We start from the raw sequence: 19,577 nt of genomic DNA, 5'->3' as shown, positions 1-19,577 counted from the left end.
TCATCATGGTATATGAGAGTTACTATTTGCCATGAAGGACGAGAAAATGTTTATTACTTCAAGAAAACTAAGTGTATGGTTCAGTATTGGATGGTTGTATATAAATTGAGATTGCTCTTTGGATGGAAGCTATCACCTTGGAGACAAACTGTAAAGTACCTCCCCAGCACTGTGAATGGCCTGTTTCTTATTCTACTCACTTGACTTTTGTGCCTGTTATATGCAGGACTCTGTGGTAGAAACATTTACACAAATCATTCCATTTGAACCTTATTGGATAGGTATTTTCCCTCCCCCAAAGGAAAACCTGGCTCTCAGGGGTTGACCTGCTTAAATTCCCTAGGCCAGGGTAAGAAGGTGGTCAACATGAAAAGAGGACCTAGACTTTGAGACATCCATGGCCAATGCACTTTCCAAGGAAGAGTGAGCACCTTGAGGTGGCCTGTAGAGACCGTGAGAGGCCAACACATGGTGGTGGCTCCTTTAGTGTTGGTTCCATGGGAGCCTCGCTCCTGGGAATGAAGGAGGGTCCGTTTGGGGCTTAGGGAGTAAGCCCCAAACCCACATCAAAGCCCTTGATGTGGGTTGCTGGGTGCCCAGTTGTCACTTTGGGAAACCCCAAGCTTTAGTGTTGGCCTTATCCGCAGAAGGGTCCCTCCTGTTCCTTGTCAGTCTGAAAGTGAGACCCTCACCCATTGCTCTCCAATGCCCTGACCAGGCTCCACCAAGGGCTATAATTTGCAGTCTACTGATTGTGCCTACTTGTTGGTACTAAAAGCTCAACAAGGCCATACAGACAAAACTACATAGTGGCTTCCTCCTCTAACCAGGTTTGTCCTCAGCCAAACTTGACTCTTCTCCTTTTCCCAAAGCCAAGTACATCGGCTGCTACCTGGATGATACACAGAGTCGGGCCCTGCGAGGCGTGTCCTTTTTTGACTATAAAAAGATGACCATCTTCCGTTGCCAGGACAACTGTGCTGAAAGGTAGGATGCTGACATCCCCAGACCTGTCCATCTCAACCCATCGCTTCTGGATTTCCTGCTGTGGTGTGCTTGGCCTTGCTGTGGGAGGGAGTGTTAGAGGGTGAGCACAGGACCACAAGGAAAGGGGATGCAGGGGTGTGTGTGTGTGTGTGTGTGCACGAGCAGGGTTGTTCCAGAGCTGGTCTATGGGAGTTTGTGATTGTGCAATTGTGTGAGAGTGTTCCTAGGAATGAGTGTGTAGTGTACAGTGGATGGGCAAGGTCAGCTGGTTATGTTTGTGAGTTGATTCTGAGACCTGATTGCCTTTACATAAAGTGCATATGTGTCTTTGTGAATACATGTGCAAGCATGCAGAGTTGTGTTTGTGTGTGCAGGTAACCGTTTGCATTGCTGAATGTGCAGTACTGCGTTGAAAATGTGCAAGGTTGTCAGGAATCACACAGGTTGGAAGCACACAGTCATGTGCACATGTGCACACAGGTGACAATCTGTAAATGTGAGCTTGTGAGGTGTCTGTGTGAAGGGTCAGGTGGTGGCTCAGGTATTGGGACTATCTAATGATTTTCAGCATAGGGACCCTTTGTTTTTCTCTCAGGGAGAAACACCCCTTCACAACATGCCCTGTGGAGAGGGAGTTGACTTTTCAAAAGTCAATGAATCCTGGCTGAGCATGGTGGTACACACCTGTAATCCCAGCACTAGAGAGCCTGAGGTAGAAGGATTATGAGTTTGAGACCAGCCTGGGCTATGTTGTGAGTTCCAGGCCAGCCTGTGCTACGTAGCAAGATCTTGACTCAAATAAATACCAACAACAACAACAAAAAGAGTGGCCAAGTCCCCAGAGGGCTGGTGAACTGGACACCTGGGGTCCTGAGGCTGAGCTGAGCATCTCCTCCCCTTGTCTCCTGATCCCTGACCTCATGGTGGCTCACAAGGAGGCCTCTGACCCACTCATCTGCAGATGGCAGCTGGCTGGCACCAATGCTCACAGCTCTGTGACCTCAGCTGCTGGCTGGTGTGGAAATGGGCAGGTGGGTGGCAACTGAGGAACCCTTTCCACTGTTCCTGGTTAGGAAACACTGTCCCTTTTACACCTACCATTATAGTCGTGGGCCCAGGGTCCTCCCCAGCTTGGGAAGGGCTATGAGTCCTTGACCACAGGGATTTATGGACTTGCTTGTAAAACCTGGTGGACACTAGGGTAGATTCCATGAAGCCCCTGCCCTCAGGGGAGGCAGGTGAGCAAACAGAAAGGACAAAACACTGAGGTAAAGAGGAGGTGGCATGGTGCCAGGCAGGTGTCAGGAAGGACTTCTTGGAGGAGTTGAGAGCAGAGAAGCAACTCAGGCAGTTCAACTTAGTTTGGCATATGCTGGACCAAGTGCAAGTGCTGGGGACAAGTCGGCCACAGCCCTGCCTTCAGAGGCTCCCTGCTCAGCCAGGGAAATAGAGGCACAAACAGGTTTGAGCAATGGAATAGCAACTGCTTGTACTTAGGAAGCTGTTGCTGTGTGTCCAGCACTGTCCTCTTTAATGTCACAAGACCCCTCCTGGGCGGGAATGTTGGGAAGCACATCCCACAGGTGAGGAAACCAGGATACAGACATGAAGTATGATGGATGCTGAGTCAGGAATGCTGTACAGAAGGGTTTAGGTGGAAGGAATGGAGGATTCCATATGGGTGGCTCAGGACGAATGACAAAGGTGAGCTGGGATTTGAAGGATGAATAGGAGTTTTCTAGGGAGTCAGAGTCAAGTGGAAAGCATCACATCTTGAACCAGGAAGCAGAGAGAAAGAAAAGGCCCAGGCTTACTGCTTTTAGGGTTGAATAAGAACTACCTTAATCCCTTTCAAGGCTATGTCTTCAGTGACTCCAAAGGTGGCCCAGTAGGCCCCAACTCTTAAAAGTTTCACCACTTCCCAATAGCACCATGCTGTAGACCAACATGTCTCTTGGGGGACCCTCTGACCATAGCTAGACCATAGCACCTAGGAACCATTGCACATGCAATCACTGTTAGTCAGCTCTCTGTCACTATAACAAAATGCCTGAGATAATTAACTTATAAAGAGAAAAGGTGTATTGCAGCTCATGGTTTCGAAGGTTCCGTGGTCAGTTGTCCTCCTTGTTTGGGACCTGTGGCGAGACAGCATATCATGGCGGGAGCGTGTGACAAAGCAAAGCCTCTCATCTCTTAGCCAGGAAACAAAAGAGAGGAAGAGGAAGGGGCCAGAGACCCACAAGTCCCTTCAAGGGCATGTCCCAATGACCTAAGGACGTCCACTAGTCCCCCCTACCCCCTGAAAGGTTTCAGCACCTCCCAGTGACAACACCCTGGGGACCAAGCCTTCAATACACAGGCTTTGGGAGACATTCCAGATCTAAGCCATAGCACCGTCTCTTCCATCACCTCCTGTCATTAGGAGTCACTCAGTCAAGCCCAAGGTCGGGGGGGGGGGGGGGGAGGGGGAGGAGAATTAGACTCCGCCTCTTATTTAAGAGCACATTTTTAAACCCCTAGCCCTCCAAACCTGGGAACCTTCCCAGCACACTTGCTGCTGCCCTGGTCCAGAACCAGGACTATTCTCCCTGCACCTCAGTTCTCTTCCTTCCCAGCTTCAACCTCCCTGCCTCCGCATGAAGGCTGTCTCTTGCTTTGGAACTGCTAATACCCACCAGGCCCTTTTTGGGGGAGACATTGCTTCTCTCAGTGGGCTCCATCCAAGCAGAGGGGCCCCAGGGACAGGGGAGAACCAGGGACAGAGAGACTGAGATAGTAGATTAAGGATGCACGCCCAGCCCTGGATGGTACCAGCGCTCAGGCTCCAAGGTGCCCAGTTCATGGAAGGTGCTCTTGCACATCTGCCTGGTGAGCAGGTGTGGGGGCGAGGTCACCGGCCATGCATCTGGGTGGGTCTGTCTCTCTAGCCAATGCCGTGTGATACAGGAGATGCGACTGACCCTTCACTGGTGACGCCTCATGTGACCTGCTTTGCAGGCAGCTGAGGAGCCATTCTGGCTCTGGAGAATGTCTCACAGGCCACTGTGAGTGAAGGGGCAGAACAAGGTTGTCATAGTCCCCTCCCTCCCTCCCTCGTCGCCAGAGCCAGAGCCCTAGTGCTAATTTCGCTTGTTTATAGACTGCTCCTCCACTGAGCATCCTTTTTAGGAAAGGATTCCACGGCTATGAAAAAAAAGAGTTGAAAACCTTGCAGTGCCTGGATTGTTTTGCTGTTTTAGGGGAAGGAATTTTTTCCTTGGCGGGTATGTGAGCTGGGTTTTGCCATCTTGCAAAAGGCTACAAGGGTCCCTTCACCTCGTACAACATGGACTTGCCCCAGATCCTCTGGAAAGACACAGAGATGTCATTCCTGGGTGGTGATTCCTGTTGCAAAAGGGCTGAATCCTGCAGAGATGAATGTCATATGTCCCCAGATGCAGAAGAGCAAGGGAGTGGGGCAGCGGGAGACCTCAAGGTCTGGGGTATGTGGCAGGTGTGCTGTGTGGAGGAAGTGAGTGTGAATGTGGACATGGTGTGTCTGTGTGGGCAGAGTATAGGCAGTGCTGAGGGCAGGTGCGTGGTTCCTGGGGTGTCCAGTTCCTTCCCTGGGGTTTCCCTGTCTCTGAATTCCTTCTTGGTTTTCCTGACCCCCCATCTCCCAAGGCTCTCTAATTTCTAGGCCTCCCTGCCTCTTCCACCCCATGGTCTCCCTTTGCCCCTTCCCAGTCTCATCATTTCTTAGGGTCCCCTGTTTCCTAGGCCCTGGTCTCCCCAGCCTCCATACTGGGTGGGTCCCTTACCCCTGTGGTCTCCAGGTCCTGTGGCCACACTCCCATCTGTGGTCCCTCCTGGAGACTCCCTGTCCCCAGGGCTCCATGGTGGCCTCTGCCCTGCCTGACAGTAGCCTCCTGCAGGGGTTACCTGTATGCTGGGCTGGAGTTCGGTGCTGAGTGCTACTGTGGCCACAAGATCCAGGCGGCAAACGTGAGCGAGACAGAGTGCGACATGGAGTGCAAGGGTGAACATGGCAGTGTGTGCGGTGGCGCCAACCGGCTCTCCGTCTACCGGCTGCAACTGGCCCAGGAGTCGGCCCGCAGGTGTACGTGAGTTGGCCCTGCCCCTCTGCTGCTCTGTCCTCAGTCACAGGCCAGACTAAGGGGTCATCCCCAGTGTCTGCCCTGCACTTTGTATGGCTCTCCATTATTTTGAGGCCACCACTGGCCTGTGTCACCTCGACTCCCACCCAGCCCAGTGTTCTCACCTCCTTGCTCTCTGCTGCCTCCTGCACCAGCTGCTCCCTCATTGTCACCATCTTCCTCTTTCTGAGGCAGAGTTGAAGCCTGAGCTTCCTGATTGTCTCCAGTGATGATGATGACAATGACATGAACAAACCCTTTGTCCTTTCCTGAGCACCTGATATGAAATAGCTCAGATGGTCTACCCAATGACCCTTGGAACAGGTGCTAGTATTTACTCATTCCTTTTCACAGAGAAGGAAACTGAGCCTCACTGTCACATAGCTGGCAAGTGGCAGAGCATTTAAACCAACTCCAGAGCTTGTCCAGCTCTCTAGGGAGAATCCATCAGGGTGTGTCCATGCTTCTGGCTTGAAACTTGTTGGGGAAACTCTCCAGCTCCCCAACTAAGGAAAAGAAGGTGCCAGATGGAGAGGACACATGCCAGCTCTCTTCCATAGGCAATGCCCTGTCCTTGGCCCCTCCTGAGGGAGATGGTGTTTAAAAGCAGTTAATAACTGTCTGTCAAGAGTCCACTGCATGCACTGTACTGAGCCGACGTCACGCGTGATTTCATTTTCCTTCCCTACAGTCTTTTCAGGTAATTGCCATTCGTAATTATCCCCTTTTACATGAGGAGACTGAGGCTTGGGGAATTTAAATAAACCTGCTGAAGGTCACAGCTAATTCCAGGTGACCTTCAGAGCCACAAAAAGAACTAATAGGTATGGTGAAGGATGGGGGCGGGGGCTGGGCTTTCTGGAAACTACTGCCGATCCACAGGCAGAAACAGGACCATTTTTGTAAGCCTTTGACCAGCATTTCCCCAACTTCAATGCGCCTGAGACTTCCCCAGGAATTCTGGTTAAAATGTAAATTCTGGTTCAGCACATCTGTGAGGTTCCACATTTGTAAGGCACTCACAGGAGAAGCCAGCATCCTTGAATATGAGGTTAGACCTCCAAGCAGCTCACCTAGAGTTCAGTCCTGCCCATACAGGTGGGCTTGACAGAAAGTTAACCCCCGTCTGTTTGCTGAAAAGGGCCTCTTCTATGTGAATTTTATTGCTTATAAAAATGGACTGCCTGAGAGTATATTTAGTGCTTCAGATCCCATATGTTTGAAGCCCCAATACAATCTTCACTCTACAATAAATAGGGCTGTACATGCTACTATTTGCAGATGTGCTAGGTTTCTACAAATGGATTGCACTGACTACCTCTCCAGAGTCAACTCCATTCAGGTCTGTCAGCCTGGCAGGCAGAGGGCAGAGGTGGTGCGGACAACCCAGGCTGGAGAACATCCACACAGTGGGTTTCTGGTTTGGTCAGTAGTGTATGAGTGTTTAATCCAATAATGGATTTGTTATCCTCACACCTGATATCCATGGTGCCAATATTTACAATATTTATGTAATTTGATTATTACATTTGACCATCTGAAGAGATGGCTTCAAAGTATTGAGGCACTTAGAGGGAAAGCTGTCACCACTAAAATACACTGTGGTGAAACTGAGACAGGTGACAAGATTGGAGGGGGGTGCAGTCACTAGCCAGGCATTAGTCAGACCTCCTTTTGGTAATGTTCAGTTGGCTACAAAATCTGAAAATTCTTCCTATCTCTCCTCCTCCTCCTTTTCTGTCTCTCTCCCTCTCTCTCTCTCTCTCTCTCTCTCTCTCTCACGCACACACACAATTGTGATCACCTGATATAATAACACCTTCATTGACCATCAAAGACTTCTCTATTAGCTGAAATATATGTGTCTCACCACACAGATCACTGGAGTCTGCTACCACAAGTGTTTTGTACAAGTGGCAGGAGGAGGATGGGTGGTTGCTAGGGAGCAGTCCCTGAGCCTAGCAGGGATACTGCTGCAACCCCCTGACTTGCCCATCTCTGTGGTGGTGGAATTATGATAGGTGGGACATTGTACCATCTAAGAAAAGCATGTTTGCATTTTTTTCCAAGAGGAAGATCACAATAATTTCTTCTGTGAGTGGAGTCCTGGATTCTCCAAGTCCAGCACCGTTGCTCGGAATTGTCGCTGTGCAAGGATTGAAGCATGAGCACCTTCAGCTGGGAAATGGAATCCTCATGAGCCTCAATAAGACCAGAATGGGGCAGTGTAGATAAGAAGACAGATGGGGGGCTCCAGTTGGCCACATGGTATATGAAAAGAGGACTGGGAACTTTAATTGAATCGGGGCACTTGGTGGACTTCTGTGTAGACTAGGTGTAGGGAAGCTCAGGGGGGGATGAAGAAAAGTCCCTAACCCCAAGGAAGTCACCATCTGGTGGGCAACAGACACGGTATCAGTGGGATTAGTTTAGCAATGAAAGTGTGTACAGAGCACTGTGGGGGGTCTGCCTACAAGAGCTGAGGGAGTCACATCTGAGCTGAACCTCATTCTTAAGGAGACTCCATGTGTTCCAGCCATGCGCAGAAGCCCAGAGCCAGCAAAGATCATGTGTCAAATGCCACCTTCCTCATCTATATCTCCAATTTACACTTGCAGAAACTAAGGCACAGAGAGCAAAAGTGACTCCATTGGACAGTCCTGGAAAAGACACCAAAGAGGAGGGCACATTCAGTGAGGGCCTTGAGAGATCGTATGATTCTGCCTGGTGGAAAAGGGAAGGGTCTACGGCCATAGCACCCTGAACGTGCCCGACGTTGTCTGATCTCAGAAGCTAAGCAGGGTCTGGCCTGGTTAGGACTTGAATGGGAGAAGGGGAATGTACCTGGACTCAAGACATGTGGTCAAGGAATGAGAGAGAAATCTAGGCAATTCCAGTCAGTCAAGTATTCAAACACCTAGAGGCAATCTGGGGAAATAGTTGGCTAGCAAGATTTTTGTAAGGAAACCATACCTCTCAGGGACTGAGAACCCAGATCTCTGACACCCAGTTTGGGTGCCCGCTTACCATAGCAGTGGAGACACCCTAGCTCCTTGAATCAGATTCAAGATCCCATTTCCTCTTTAGGCAGGGGGAGGGTGACTCCTTGACTGCAATCTAGCTCCTCCCTTCCCTGAGTCCTGACCCCTCTTGCCTTATCTCCTGACTCTAAGCAATATGAAATATCCAATGTCTTTGCTCTGACTCAGTGGCACCCTTGTCTTCCCATACCTGGAATCTGTCTTATATTAGATAAATCAGCAAGGGATACCTTCCAGGTCGCTGGCATATGGCCCTAGCACGTATTACATCAGGCAGGAAAATGAGCAAATGCTCCAGGAAGCAGCTATGGTGGAAACCATTCCATTTGTAGACTCATTAGCTGAATTAACACTGTCTTCTAATTGTATTTCCCTGAGCACTGGCATGGAACTCTTTCTGATTGGAAAGACCCAAAGGAGGCTTTATTATCTCCCAAGCACTGTACTGATTGGACATCTGCCTTGTGTAGGGAGACAGCCCACGTGTTTCTGAGGTGATGGAATATTCCTACAGTAGCAAAAGCATTAAAAGGTTGGCAGAGGGAATGTCTGCAGGCACCCTGCTCCTCCACCTTGACACAGACTCACAGGCATGGGGGCTGTTTGCTCTTGTTACAGAAGAACAACAAAATGAACTTCCTTCGTGGTTGAATTACATTTTTCACAGCAGTGAAATGTCGGCAATGTAGCTCTCCTCCCAGAGGGAAGGCCCTGATGGTGATTTAAGAAAATTATGACTTTATAGGATGTCACAAAGATTTCATTTGCCTGAAAGATTCTTGCAAGATTTGGGTCACAAGGTTCATTAGAACTGCGCTGAGCTGCCTTGTGGGTCTCTTGGTGGCTGTCCATGGTACTGACAACCCTGTAGAGAGGATGAGACACTCATGACTGTAAACCCGCCTCTCCCAGGACCCAGCCTCGCTTTCCTCTTGGGTGTTTGTTTGTCGCACCCTATCTTGATGAAGGTGACATAAATCTTACACTTTCACTGAAGAAATGGACCCCCATTTTATGCTTCACAACAGATAAGGGCATATTTTGTGTACAGTGTATTTTGGTCATGGCAATTTTTTGTCTTTGAAAGTTAGGAGAGTTTTGTGCAACATTTGTGTTTTGTGCTCACTGGTACTCCATCTGCAGTACTCCAGTGGAGGGGAACCTCAGACCACCCAGGACAGCCACATTTCTTTGCCAGGCCTCAACATATGTCTGCAACTCCCACATTTTATAATTCATACAAGACTTCATAGATTCTTCTGTGCAGGACCAAGGGAGTAATAGAACAATTTTCTCTTTCTGCATCCTAATGGTGAGAACTGGCTTGTGTTTCGACCCCAACCAATGTCCAGCAGGGCAGGAAGATATCAGGGGCTATGTAGGTTTGGAGTCAGGCAGATCTTGCTGTGTTTACTCTGGTCAACCCACTGATTCCCTCTGAGCCTCAGGTGACTTATCTGCAAAATGGGCACAAAATTCCAAGTTTCACAAATTGTTGTGACCACCAAATGAGGTAAAGTCTAGAATGTATCTAGCAACACGCCTACTGTTGAGTGGTCCCCCCTATTCGAAAGGTAGCCATCCAGTTTACAATAAGAATCACCCAGTTCAAGCTATTTGAATTCCTAACAGCCTACAGGAGCCTTTGGGGTCTAAAAATAGCAAGCTTGAATTCTCCTTGGACAGCGAGGGTCTTTGTGCAATTCAGTCTCTCGGCTTGTAGTTAGCTAGGTAGCCATGAACAGCTTCCAGCTCACTGCTGGTCCTCCTCACCGGCGTCTTTAATGCAGTCGAGCTTGGCCTAATTACCCAGGGAGTGGTGGCCTCTTTCAAGCCAACGAGGACTCTTCTATGTCTGCACCTGAGCTGATACCTAGTGACATTTACCTCATTTTTGTGAAGCACTAGAACAAAGAGATGATAGGACTTCAGAGATCCTTGCAGCTGGTTCCGGGCTGTTCTTTTGTCTGTCCCTGGTAAAGACAGTCAATGAACAGTTGCTCTGCCCGCCTCTTACTAGTAAAAGACCCAAGCTGCTGAGGTCACATCCCAGCTAGCATGCCGATGAAGAGCTGACATTGTGGAGCACGGGCTTCTGCAACCCTCAGGCTCCTACCTGGGATCTGAGAAGGTTTCTGGGAAATTCACATGGCTGGCATATTAGAATTGGGCAGGGCTCTGGCAGAGTAGTGGAGAAGTGAGAAAGGAGGGTGTGACGTCCAACAAGACTGATGTCAAATCTCAACTCTGCTCCCTATGGTGTGACCTGGAAAAGTGGTCAGATCTTGCTAAGACTCAGGGTCTCTACCTATAAAGCAGGATAGCAGTATTGTCAACCTTGCAGGTTGTTGTGAGGGTTAATTGGGACATGTGATATGTAATACAGTTAGCACTAATGATGCATAGCAAACAGCTGTTACTGTCACCATCGTTGTTTGGTTAAGGGCTGGGGGACTGCATGGCTCCAGGGAGTACCACTCACAGAGTATGAGCTACAAATGGCAATGGCCCAGAGCTCCATGGAAGATTCTCCTTGTGAGCTAAAAATGTTCAAAGAGCCAAGCCACTGGGCTTCCTGAGATACAAGGGTATGAGCCTTGAGAGATTATGCCAAGATATACCTGTAGAGGAATAGAGAAGTGAGACAGGGAAGAAAAGAAGGAAGGAAGGGAGGAATGGAGGAAGGGAGGGAGGAAGGAAAGAAAGGAGGGAGGGAGGGAACCAATACAGAGTCCTTTACAAGCAGGCGACTACACTATAGAAGACACTGAAATCTAATCCCACTGGGGATTCCTTCTGGGAGGTGATATAGAATATCCTTCAGAGGTGTCCCACCCAAGGGATAGGAAGATGCAGATTTATTCTTCAACTTTCACCCATCATTGGCTGAGGTCAGCTTCTGGAGAAGTAAGCTCCCTGGGAGGTCTAACCTGTCCCTCAATGGTCCTTAGGCAGCATGTCATAGTCACTGTCAACCTATCCTGGGATGGGATGTGCATAATAATGGGGCACTAACAGTGTCTACTCCACAGATCCAGTCACCTTTCACATATCATGGACAAGAGATGGAGAAAGCAACAGGAAGTCAGTGACTGAACACTTGTTGGGTCTCAGACGCTGTTATGCCATTGCCTGGACTTCCACATCAAGTGTGCAGGGTAGATATGCCGATCCCCATTTACAGATGAGGAAAACTGAGGCTCGGGGAAGGGAAGTCACTTCCTCAGGAACACTGCCTAGGGAAGTGCCTGGCTCAGGTCTGTCTGACTTAGAGCTGATGACGCCCTTTCTACTGGGCACCAGGAATTTCACAAACAGGAAGAGTTCTTCCCACTGGTGTAGAAATCCAAGCTTCTGTATGCCATAGGGGCACATGAGAAAGGCTGAGGGAATCCACTGGGCACTTCGTTTCCATTTTCAGATGAAAGAGATGAGAAAGTTTCTCATCGCCAAAGTGGAGAACCAGGTGGCCTGTATCACAGTTGCAGGGCAGGAGGACAGTGGGACCATCAAATGTCTTGGCCAGCGTCCGTATTCTGTGTCAAGATCACCAAGGTGTGGAGAGTGACCTGCTGAGAGAAATGGCCTCCAAGGTTCTCTCCAGATTCCTGGGGGTCAAGCTGAATCATTCCCTCGCTGGATTAGAAGGTTCTCTAACTTTTCTGCTGTGCATCAAGAAGCCACCTGTGACTCCACAGTTTCCTCCAAGCTCAGATGACAGGAAAAGCCTCCATTCAGGAGGAACTCACTTCCCCAACTGTCAGTCTCCCGACCTGTGTGCCCAGCACACATCTTGACCAACGGTATCTTCTTTCCATTTCTAGCCCTTTAAGACCTCCGAAAACCTCTTCTATTTGACATTCAGGGCATTCGGTCCCCCTCTCTAAGCAGGAGGCTGAGGACTTGCTGGCTGCTGCTTAAATGTCAAAGGAGACGCATCTCAGCAAAATCAGGCCCACATCTTCCTTTCCCTCCCCTCCCTTGCAGTACGGCCTCCTGCTTTCCACACAGGCTGAAGGAAATCAGCTGAAGAAATGACAGGGTAGGGATTCCACATCCATTGTCCGTTCTTTTCAGGCAGGTGAGGAGATAGACCTGTGACTGCTAACCTCCCAACCCCCATAGCTCACAAGGCTCCTTCATGTCTGTCCCTGTGTGATTCACCCAATATCCATGCTCCCATCCTAGACATGAGAATGGGAGCTCTGAAAGGCAGGCAAGTCTCTATGGTCAGAGACAAGGGCAAGAGGAGTTGCCAGTGGGTGCTATGTGGAGGGAGCTGCTTGTTTGACAGGTGAGATGCAAAGTTCCAGAGAGAAGCAGAGTCAGAATAGAACTCAGGTGTCCCAGTCACAAGATTTTGTTATGTGGCCAGAGTGGTCAGTCCTGAGCCTGTCAGTGCAGGGAAAGAGCCATGGCCTTCTGTTATGGTACAGCTGATCCCTTGGGGCCCTGGGTCATGGTTGGGCCCCACAAGGTCATCTGGAGACACATGTTAATGTGACACTGTCAGTAGACTGGGCCTAAGAAATAGGTGCTCAGCTGGGGGAGGTGACAGGGCAGAGCCCTTGACCATGGAAGCCCAGTGAAGAGCATGTGGACCCTGACTGATGCCCTAGTGTCTTTACTCAAGGTCATGTCTATAAGAGGATGCCAAAGTGATCCCTACATCAAAGGGGACCCCTATTCATCTGTCACAGGTCCACATTAAGGAACACACTTACTCCTATATGACTCAGATGTGAGATCTGCTGGGAACAGATGACCTAGGCAGTCACCAGTGGTGTTCCTTGGTATGGGCACGAGATGTCAAGGTCCTCAGTGCTCTTGGCTTCCGGGGAGAGACACTGTCAAGGCTGGACTGCAGCCCATCTCCAACCCCTCTTGTTACTCTCTCTGCATAGTGTGTCGCTCTTTGCACTGGGAAAATAGACATTTTGTTAGAACCAGGTGCCTGCTGCTCAAGAGAGTGTTGGAAAATGCTGGACCCCTGGTGGAACTGAGCACATGGGGTAAGGGGAGGCTAGCTGAAGCTCAGCCTGCCCTGTGCTGGGAGCTGCAATCAGCTATCTCGTTGCCAAGCAACCCAGAGAGAACCTCTGGGGGTTTTGTCTCCAAGTGTATACACACCTTGTGTGAGATTCACAGTCACAGAGGTCTGATGCCCAACACAACCAGTACAGAAGTGCACAGTCAAGTGCACGTGGCTACAGTCAGATGCCCATTGTCAGGAAGCTAGGGAAGCAGGTGGACACACACTGCCCACAGAGCCTTGTGCTACCCCATAGATGAGCAAGGTCCACAGGTCTCACCTGTATTCTTGACACGTGACATCTGCATGCAGGAAGAGGTGAACCCATGCTCACTCTGCCACAGACAGACACACGTACACACGGGATACACACGCTAATACCCACACCCTTTCACATACGGCCAGTCACACCGTGCACACAGTGATGGATCACTGGTGTAGGGCCACTGCCCAAGCACGCCCTTGGTGTAGTCAGACCCTTGGCATCCTCACTTTCAGCCCCGCCTGCCCCCACTGATACAGAGAGACACACACTCCTATGAGCCCGAGCTCCCTTCCCGCTTCCGACAGGCTTCTGTCCTCTTCTGGGGGTCTCAGCTCCACCATGGTGGTGGAAGGGGCTCAGGGAAGGACCCACAGGAAATGATCAGAGTTGGTGGGCTTGCACCTGAGCCCAACTCAGTCACAGAGCTGCCGTGAATAGTAAATGGACCCAAGGTAGCCAGTGCTGAGCCAGGTGTCAGCACAGTAAATGCTGGTGGAGTCTCAAGAGAGAGGATGAGCCCGGATATTTCTGAGAGCCAGCGTCTCACCGTCCTGTGACCTGAGTTGACATCCGGTTAACTGAGTTTTCTGGTTGAGTGAGGGTTCATTGGCACTGCGTTGGGTGTCCTGCCTCGTTGTCTTAAATACAGGGCCTTTTTCCATTTATAGATAATATTTTACAAGATTGATATCTTATGTGAAACTTTACATTCTTGGTTGTTATTTACCATTGTCTCTGTCTTGAATGTATCTTCCTCTGGCTAAAACAAGCATTTGCATCACTTTGAGTGGAGGAGTAGAATTCAGTTTGTGGGGCGGTTCCATGCTTTCTTTCCCCCTTCTTGTTGTTGGGCACCTTTGCTTCCAGCCTTTCGCTTGCTAGTGTAAATGAATGCTGCAGTAAACATCCTTACTGACAAGTCCCCATGGACATCTGTGTGGATGCCCTTCCAGCCCCCAATCTGCTATGGGTGCCCAACCATATCCTCTTACTTCAGTGGCTATTGTGACAGTTAGGCCACATCTGCCCTTGCTCTGGAAAAAAAAAAAAAAGCCACTGGACCAGCAGGAGCAAGTAGCTTCTCCGCACAAGTTATGTTCCACCCTGGGGGACGGCTCACAAGCAATAATGGACTGATGTCAGGAGGGGCACACAAGACCAAGGTCAGCCCCCTTTCCCTAAAGGGAGGGACACCTCTGTGGCCTATTCTTTCCTCCATGGCTCCCCCTGGGGTCAGGCTGAAGATGGGTCCAGCGAGTCTTCCCCTGTCCCACCTCTCCCTGTCTCTCCCCTCTTTGAGAGTCAGTCTGTGCTTCTGGGTAACCCAGCCTAAGACAGAAGCTCTGGATTTTTTCTTAAGGAGTGACTTCTAGGGGCTGGGGATGTAGCTCCATGGTAGAATGCTTGCCTGGCATGCACAGTACTGGGTTCAATCCCCAGTACCCTCCCCACACAATGATCCCTATTGAAGAGCTAGAAGTGGCCCCAAATTTCTTACTGTGCAGCTGGCATATTTCCAAATTAAAAGGAGCTCCCCTGATATATCGTCCCTTGCAGCCTGTAGGTGATTGGATTTGTGTGACTAGAGATTCCCAAGACCTGTTTTCCCCTAAAGGGGAAGGAGAGGGGCCTGGTACCGATGAGAAATGACAGGAAATGCCTGGAACTTTTACTTCCTTTGATCCTCAAGTGCTCGCCCACTTCCTGATGAGCTCATGAAAACCCTCCATGGCATCCCTCCACAAGGACAAGGAGGTGAGGTCCAGAGAGAACCTCATGTCAGTCAGCAGGATGTTGGTGGAGATGCCGGAGCTGAGGAGAACACTGTTTGAATTATGAACACACCTGTTGGAGAACAGAAAGTGTAGCTGCTCTTTCTGTCCCTGCTGTGGCTTGCTGTGAGACCTTGTGCAAGACTCTTGTCTTCTAAGAGCTTCCTTCAGAAGGTGGTCTGCCCACCAAGATCTGACTCCTAGACCTGATGACTCCTTTTCCCTTGGTTCTCCAGATGGAAGTGCTGTATTCCGAGGCTGCTTCCGCAGGCCTGACAACCTCTCCCTGGCCTTGCCTGTAACAGTTGCCATGCCGAACATGTCTGTGGACAAGTGCGTGGACCTCTGCACAGAGAAGGTGAGCGCAGCGGGCAGCACTGGAGGCAGGGCAAGGTGGTGTGGAACAGCTGAAGGAATGGGAGACTGGCTGGAGAGGAAGCAGCTCAGTCGGAATGGATGGATGAGGTCATGGTCTGTGATCTGTGGTGCATTCCTAATGCATCATTTTTGTGGACCCAAGAGAGTGGAGCTGCACAGAGTGATGTCTCTCCCTTTGAGGGAGGGTGTGCTCTTAGTAAGCAGTGCTCAGGAATGGGGATGGCGTTAGGACTGGGCTTAGAAACATGTGTAGAAGAGAGCCAGGTGAAGGCAAGGACTAATGCCCCTTTCCCATGGACAGAGTAAGCTCCCATCTCTGCAGGAGTGTAAGCACAGGTAGGGCAGGACTAACATCTAGAACACAGAGCACTGGCTAGAGTTGGACTGATGAGCTCAGGGTCCCTTTCTCGGCCCAAGATCCTCGATGGGTGACTACTTACCCTTCCTCCCTAACCAGACCAATCAGGAGTAGAAGCTTTACCTTGTCCATTTTGTGCCCCCCTCAATACCTTGTGTAGAGCTGGGCACATAACTGGCATTCAGTGATATCCGAGGAGCTCCAGCCATGCCCCACAGTGAGCTCATTAGGAGAATGTTCAGAGGGAACCCACCCCTCCACCCCACCCCACCCCGCCCCCCCCACCACCACATGCTTCATTTCATTCATGCACTTTGCAAATACTTAGTGAGGACCAGGCTTGGTACTGGGAGTGCAAAGTCAACAATGGTCTTTGTTCTCCAAGATGCTGGCACTTGCTGATGGCCTGAGCACTCCTCCTGGAGGTGACTCCCCTCCCTTTGCTCTGGGCCATCCAGCCGGCCTGTTTCTCTCATGGCTCCTAATCAAGGAAGCATTGCTCAGGAAGCTTGCTGCTGGCTGCTTTTCCTTCACACCGTCTCATGAGACTTGGTTTACTTCTCACCACAAACCCAGGGGGTCAGAATTATCATGTCCATTTCACAGGTGAGAAAACCAAGACTCAGGTAGACAAAGTCCCTTGCCCAAACTCATAGCACAGGCAGCAACAGAGCAGTAGTTGACACTTGGGGCTGAGTCCAGACCCAAGCTCTTAACTCCCAAGCTACCCTGGGGCTCCCCAGAGAGGCCCAAAGCCATTTCAAGAGCAGGCAGGGCGCCTTCACTCAGCCATTATTTCCTGAGCACTTACTGTGCTCTCATAAGACATCCTGGAAGGTCAAGGTGAAGTTGACAAGATTACAGGAGGGTTAACTGTCACTTGGTCCCCCTCTCTCCTGGGTAGGAATTCCCTCCCAGGGCATCCCTCACTCCCTGAGGGTTCCAAAGAAACCTATAGATCAGCCACAGGTGGAGAGACAAGCACACCTGAGCAATGTCACATAGCCAACCAAGTCAGGCCTGGAGGGAAGCGCAGGTGGATGGGTGGGCAGGAAGCCCCTCCAGAAACCTCCCTCTTCCATTTTCCTCTGGTATCCTTAGGTGCAAAGGAAAAAATCCAAGAGTATTAACTGTTGTCCCCTAGGCACTAGTTAGAGGTGATTTCCAACTGCTGTCACCTGTTAGAAAATATCATCAATCATGGCCCAAGTGGACCCACTTGCATCTCTCTCTCTGCTCTTCAGCCAGGTGGCAGTTCCTATGGAGAATCTGTTAGAAGGAAGCCAATCCTTTAGTGACACTCATTGGGTGCTGCCACATAGGAGTGACTTCAGTTTGGTACCAGAGTATTCCAGGATTGCTACTGGAGAGAACTCAGAGCCCTGGGTGTGTTTTAGAATAACTGGACAAGGACAGAGGACAGTCCCTTGCTCTCCAAATTCCAGAGCCACCCTGTACCCACTTATCTACTCCAGAGAACAACAAAGCAAAACTTTCAGCAAAGTCACTGACACACATAGGTCTCAATATTCTCATTGGCTTAAAAGAATGATTCAGACGGCCTTTCCACAAGCCTGGGCTGTCACGCCAAGGGCTGTCCACTGGGCTGTACTGCATGACAGAGGCACTTCTCTCTCAGCTCTCTTTCAAGTCCTCTGCGAGAAAGCTTCATCCTTGTGCTTGTGCTGGTGTCTTTACAACTAATCTTGCTTTTTACAGGAAAAGGGGAGCTGACTCCAGGATCAGAGCCTTGGCAAATGAGAATGGCAAGGGAGAATTTAATTACAGCAGTCCCTAAGTATTTATAGGGCATTGGTTCTGGGTCACCCCACAAATACAAAATCTAGAACTGTTCAAGTCTCTTAAACAAAATGGTGTAGTATTTGAGTAGAACTTACACAATCCTCCCTATACATTAAATCATATCCAGATTATTTATAATCTGAATAGAATATACACGCTATGTAAATAGTTGCTATACTATATAGTTTGGGGAATAATGACAAGAAAAATGTCTGCACATGTTCTTTGCAGATAAATGTTTTTTAGAATATTTTCAGTCCGCGGTTGGATCTGCAGATATAACACCCACAGAGAGAGCCCCCTTGCATTGTTTTGTCTCTGTAGTCACTGGTATTTGTCTTTACAATATGGAAGTGAATGGAAGTGTTTTTTTGTCCACAAGTACTTCCTGTAGTACCATTATAAAGTTTCCTTTGAATTTTAAGTTTGAAAAACTGAGTTGATTTAAAGGAATCAGATAAATAATGATTTCAAGTACACAGATGGAGCACAATCACCAGAGTGGGTTTCACTGATGAAGTGCATTGACACACATCGCCCCCCGTCAAGGGAGGAGGGGATCGTTGGGATGCAGAACCTGCTCCATGTTCTGAGTCCAGGGCTCTGCGAGGAGTTGGTGACTCTCTTCCTCTTCCTCCTCTGCCCCCAGGAGTACCCACTGGCAGCTCTCGCAGGCACCGCCTGCCACTGTGGGTTTCCCACTACACAGTTCCCCCTCCATGAGAGAGAAGATGAACAACTCTGTGCACAGAAGTGCAGTGCAGAGGAGTTTGAAAGCTGTGGCACTCCCAGCTACTTCATCGTGTACCAGACACAGGTCCAAGGTAAGCCAGGCCACCCCAGCAGACCTCAGGGGCTCTCCCAGTCGTCTCCCTCCCAGACATGTCTAGGTCAATCTGTCCCTACAATCTGCAGCAAGAGGAGAACCATGCAGAACAGAGGGTAGAGGACTGGGAACTTGACTAGGTTCAGAGTGCCTGAAGGGACAACAAAGGGAAAGTGCCCAAGGGAGCATTTCTCAGGACCCCATCTCCTGTCCTTCAGCATGGAGGACCCTGGTGACTCTTTTCTAATACTAGAGGCAGTGAGATTGAGTGGGAAGAGAGGCCCAGCTCTTCTACTGGCTCCCATGCAGACCTACTGGGTTATCCTGGCCAGGTCATTTCCCCTCTGGGCCTCAGTTTCTCCACCTGTACAATGAATCCATAGATTGTTGACCTCCAAAATCCCTTCCAGTTCTAGAACTCTGTTAAGTTCTTCCTTCTCTCCCTTTCTCACTCATCCTTTCCACTTCTATCCTTTTCCCTTTGCTAGAAGATTCCACAGTGCTGTTTATCTCCTCCTCTATCAGGGTGCCAGGCATGGTGGTGGTGATGGGGATGGTGGTGGTGATGGGGATGGTGGTGGTGATGGTGATGATGAGGGTGATGTTAATGATGGTGGTGGTAGTGGTGATGGTGGTGGTGGTGGTGGTTATGATGGTGATTGATGGTGATGATGATGATGATGGTGGGGTGGTACTGGGAGGTGGTGGTGATGATAATGATGATGATAGTGGTGGTGATGGTGGTGATTATAATGGTAGTGGTGGTGATGGTGATGATGAGGGTGATGTTAATGATGGTGGTTGTGGTGGTGATGGTTGTGGTGGTGATGGTTGTGGTTAGTATGGTGATTGATGATGGCGATGGTGGGTGGTACTGGGAGGTGATGGTGATGAAAACAGTAGTGATGGTGATGATAATGGTGATGATAGTGGTGGTGATGGTGGTGATAATGATGGTAGTGGTGATGATGGTAAT

The 19,577-nt window shown here is 49.7% G+C and overlaps 1 protein-coding gene across 5 annotated transcripts in view; it reads left to right on the top strand.

Moving 5' to 3' along the window:
* Wscd2 (WSC domain containing 2) overlaps nucleotides 1–19,577 on the top strand; it is a 113,072-nt gene that overhangs the window by 70,160 nt on the left and 23,335 nt on the right. For all 5 annotated transcript variants that reach the window (XM_074061366.1, XM_074061369.1, XM_074061368.1 and 2 more), the window contains exons 3-6: nucleotides 873–987; nucleotides 4,905–5,089; nucleotides 15,473–15,594; nucleotides 18,425–18,599. In XM_074061366.1, the coding sequence (XP_073917467.1) occupies nucleotides 873–987; nucleotides 4,905–5,089; nucleotides 15,473–15,594; nucleotides 18,425–18,599 (597 nt within the window). The remainder of the gene's footprint in view (nucleotides 1–872; nucleotides 988–4,904; nucleotides 5,090–15,472; nucleotides 15,595–18,424; nucleotides 18,600–19,577) is intronic.

The sequence above is a fragment of the Castor canadensis genome, chromosome 18, assembly GCF_047511655.1.
Source record: "Castor canadensis chromosome 18, mCasCan1.hap1v2, whole genome shotgun sequence".
In the NCBI taxonomy this organism is placed as follows: Eukaryota; Metazoa; Chordata; class Mammalia; order Rodentia; family Castoridae; genus Castor; species Castor canadensis.
This window is presented reverse-complemented; position numbering and strand designations above follow the sequence as displayed.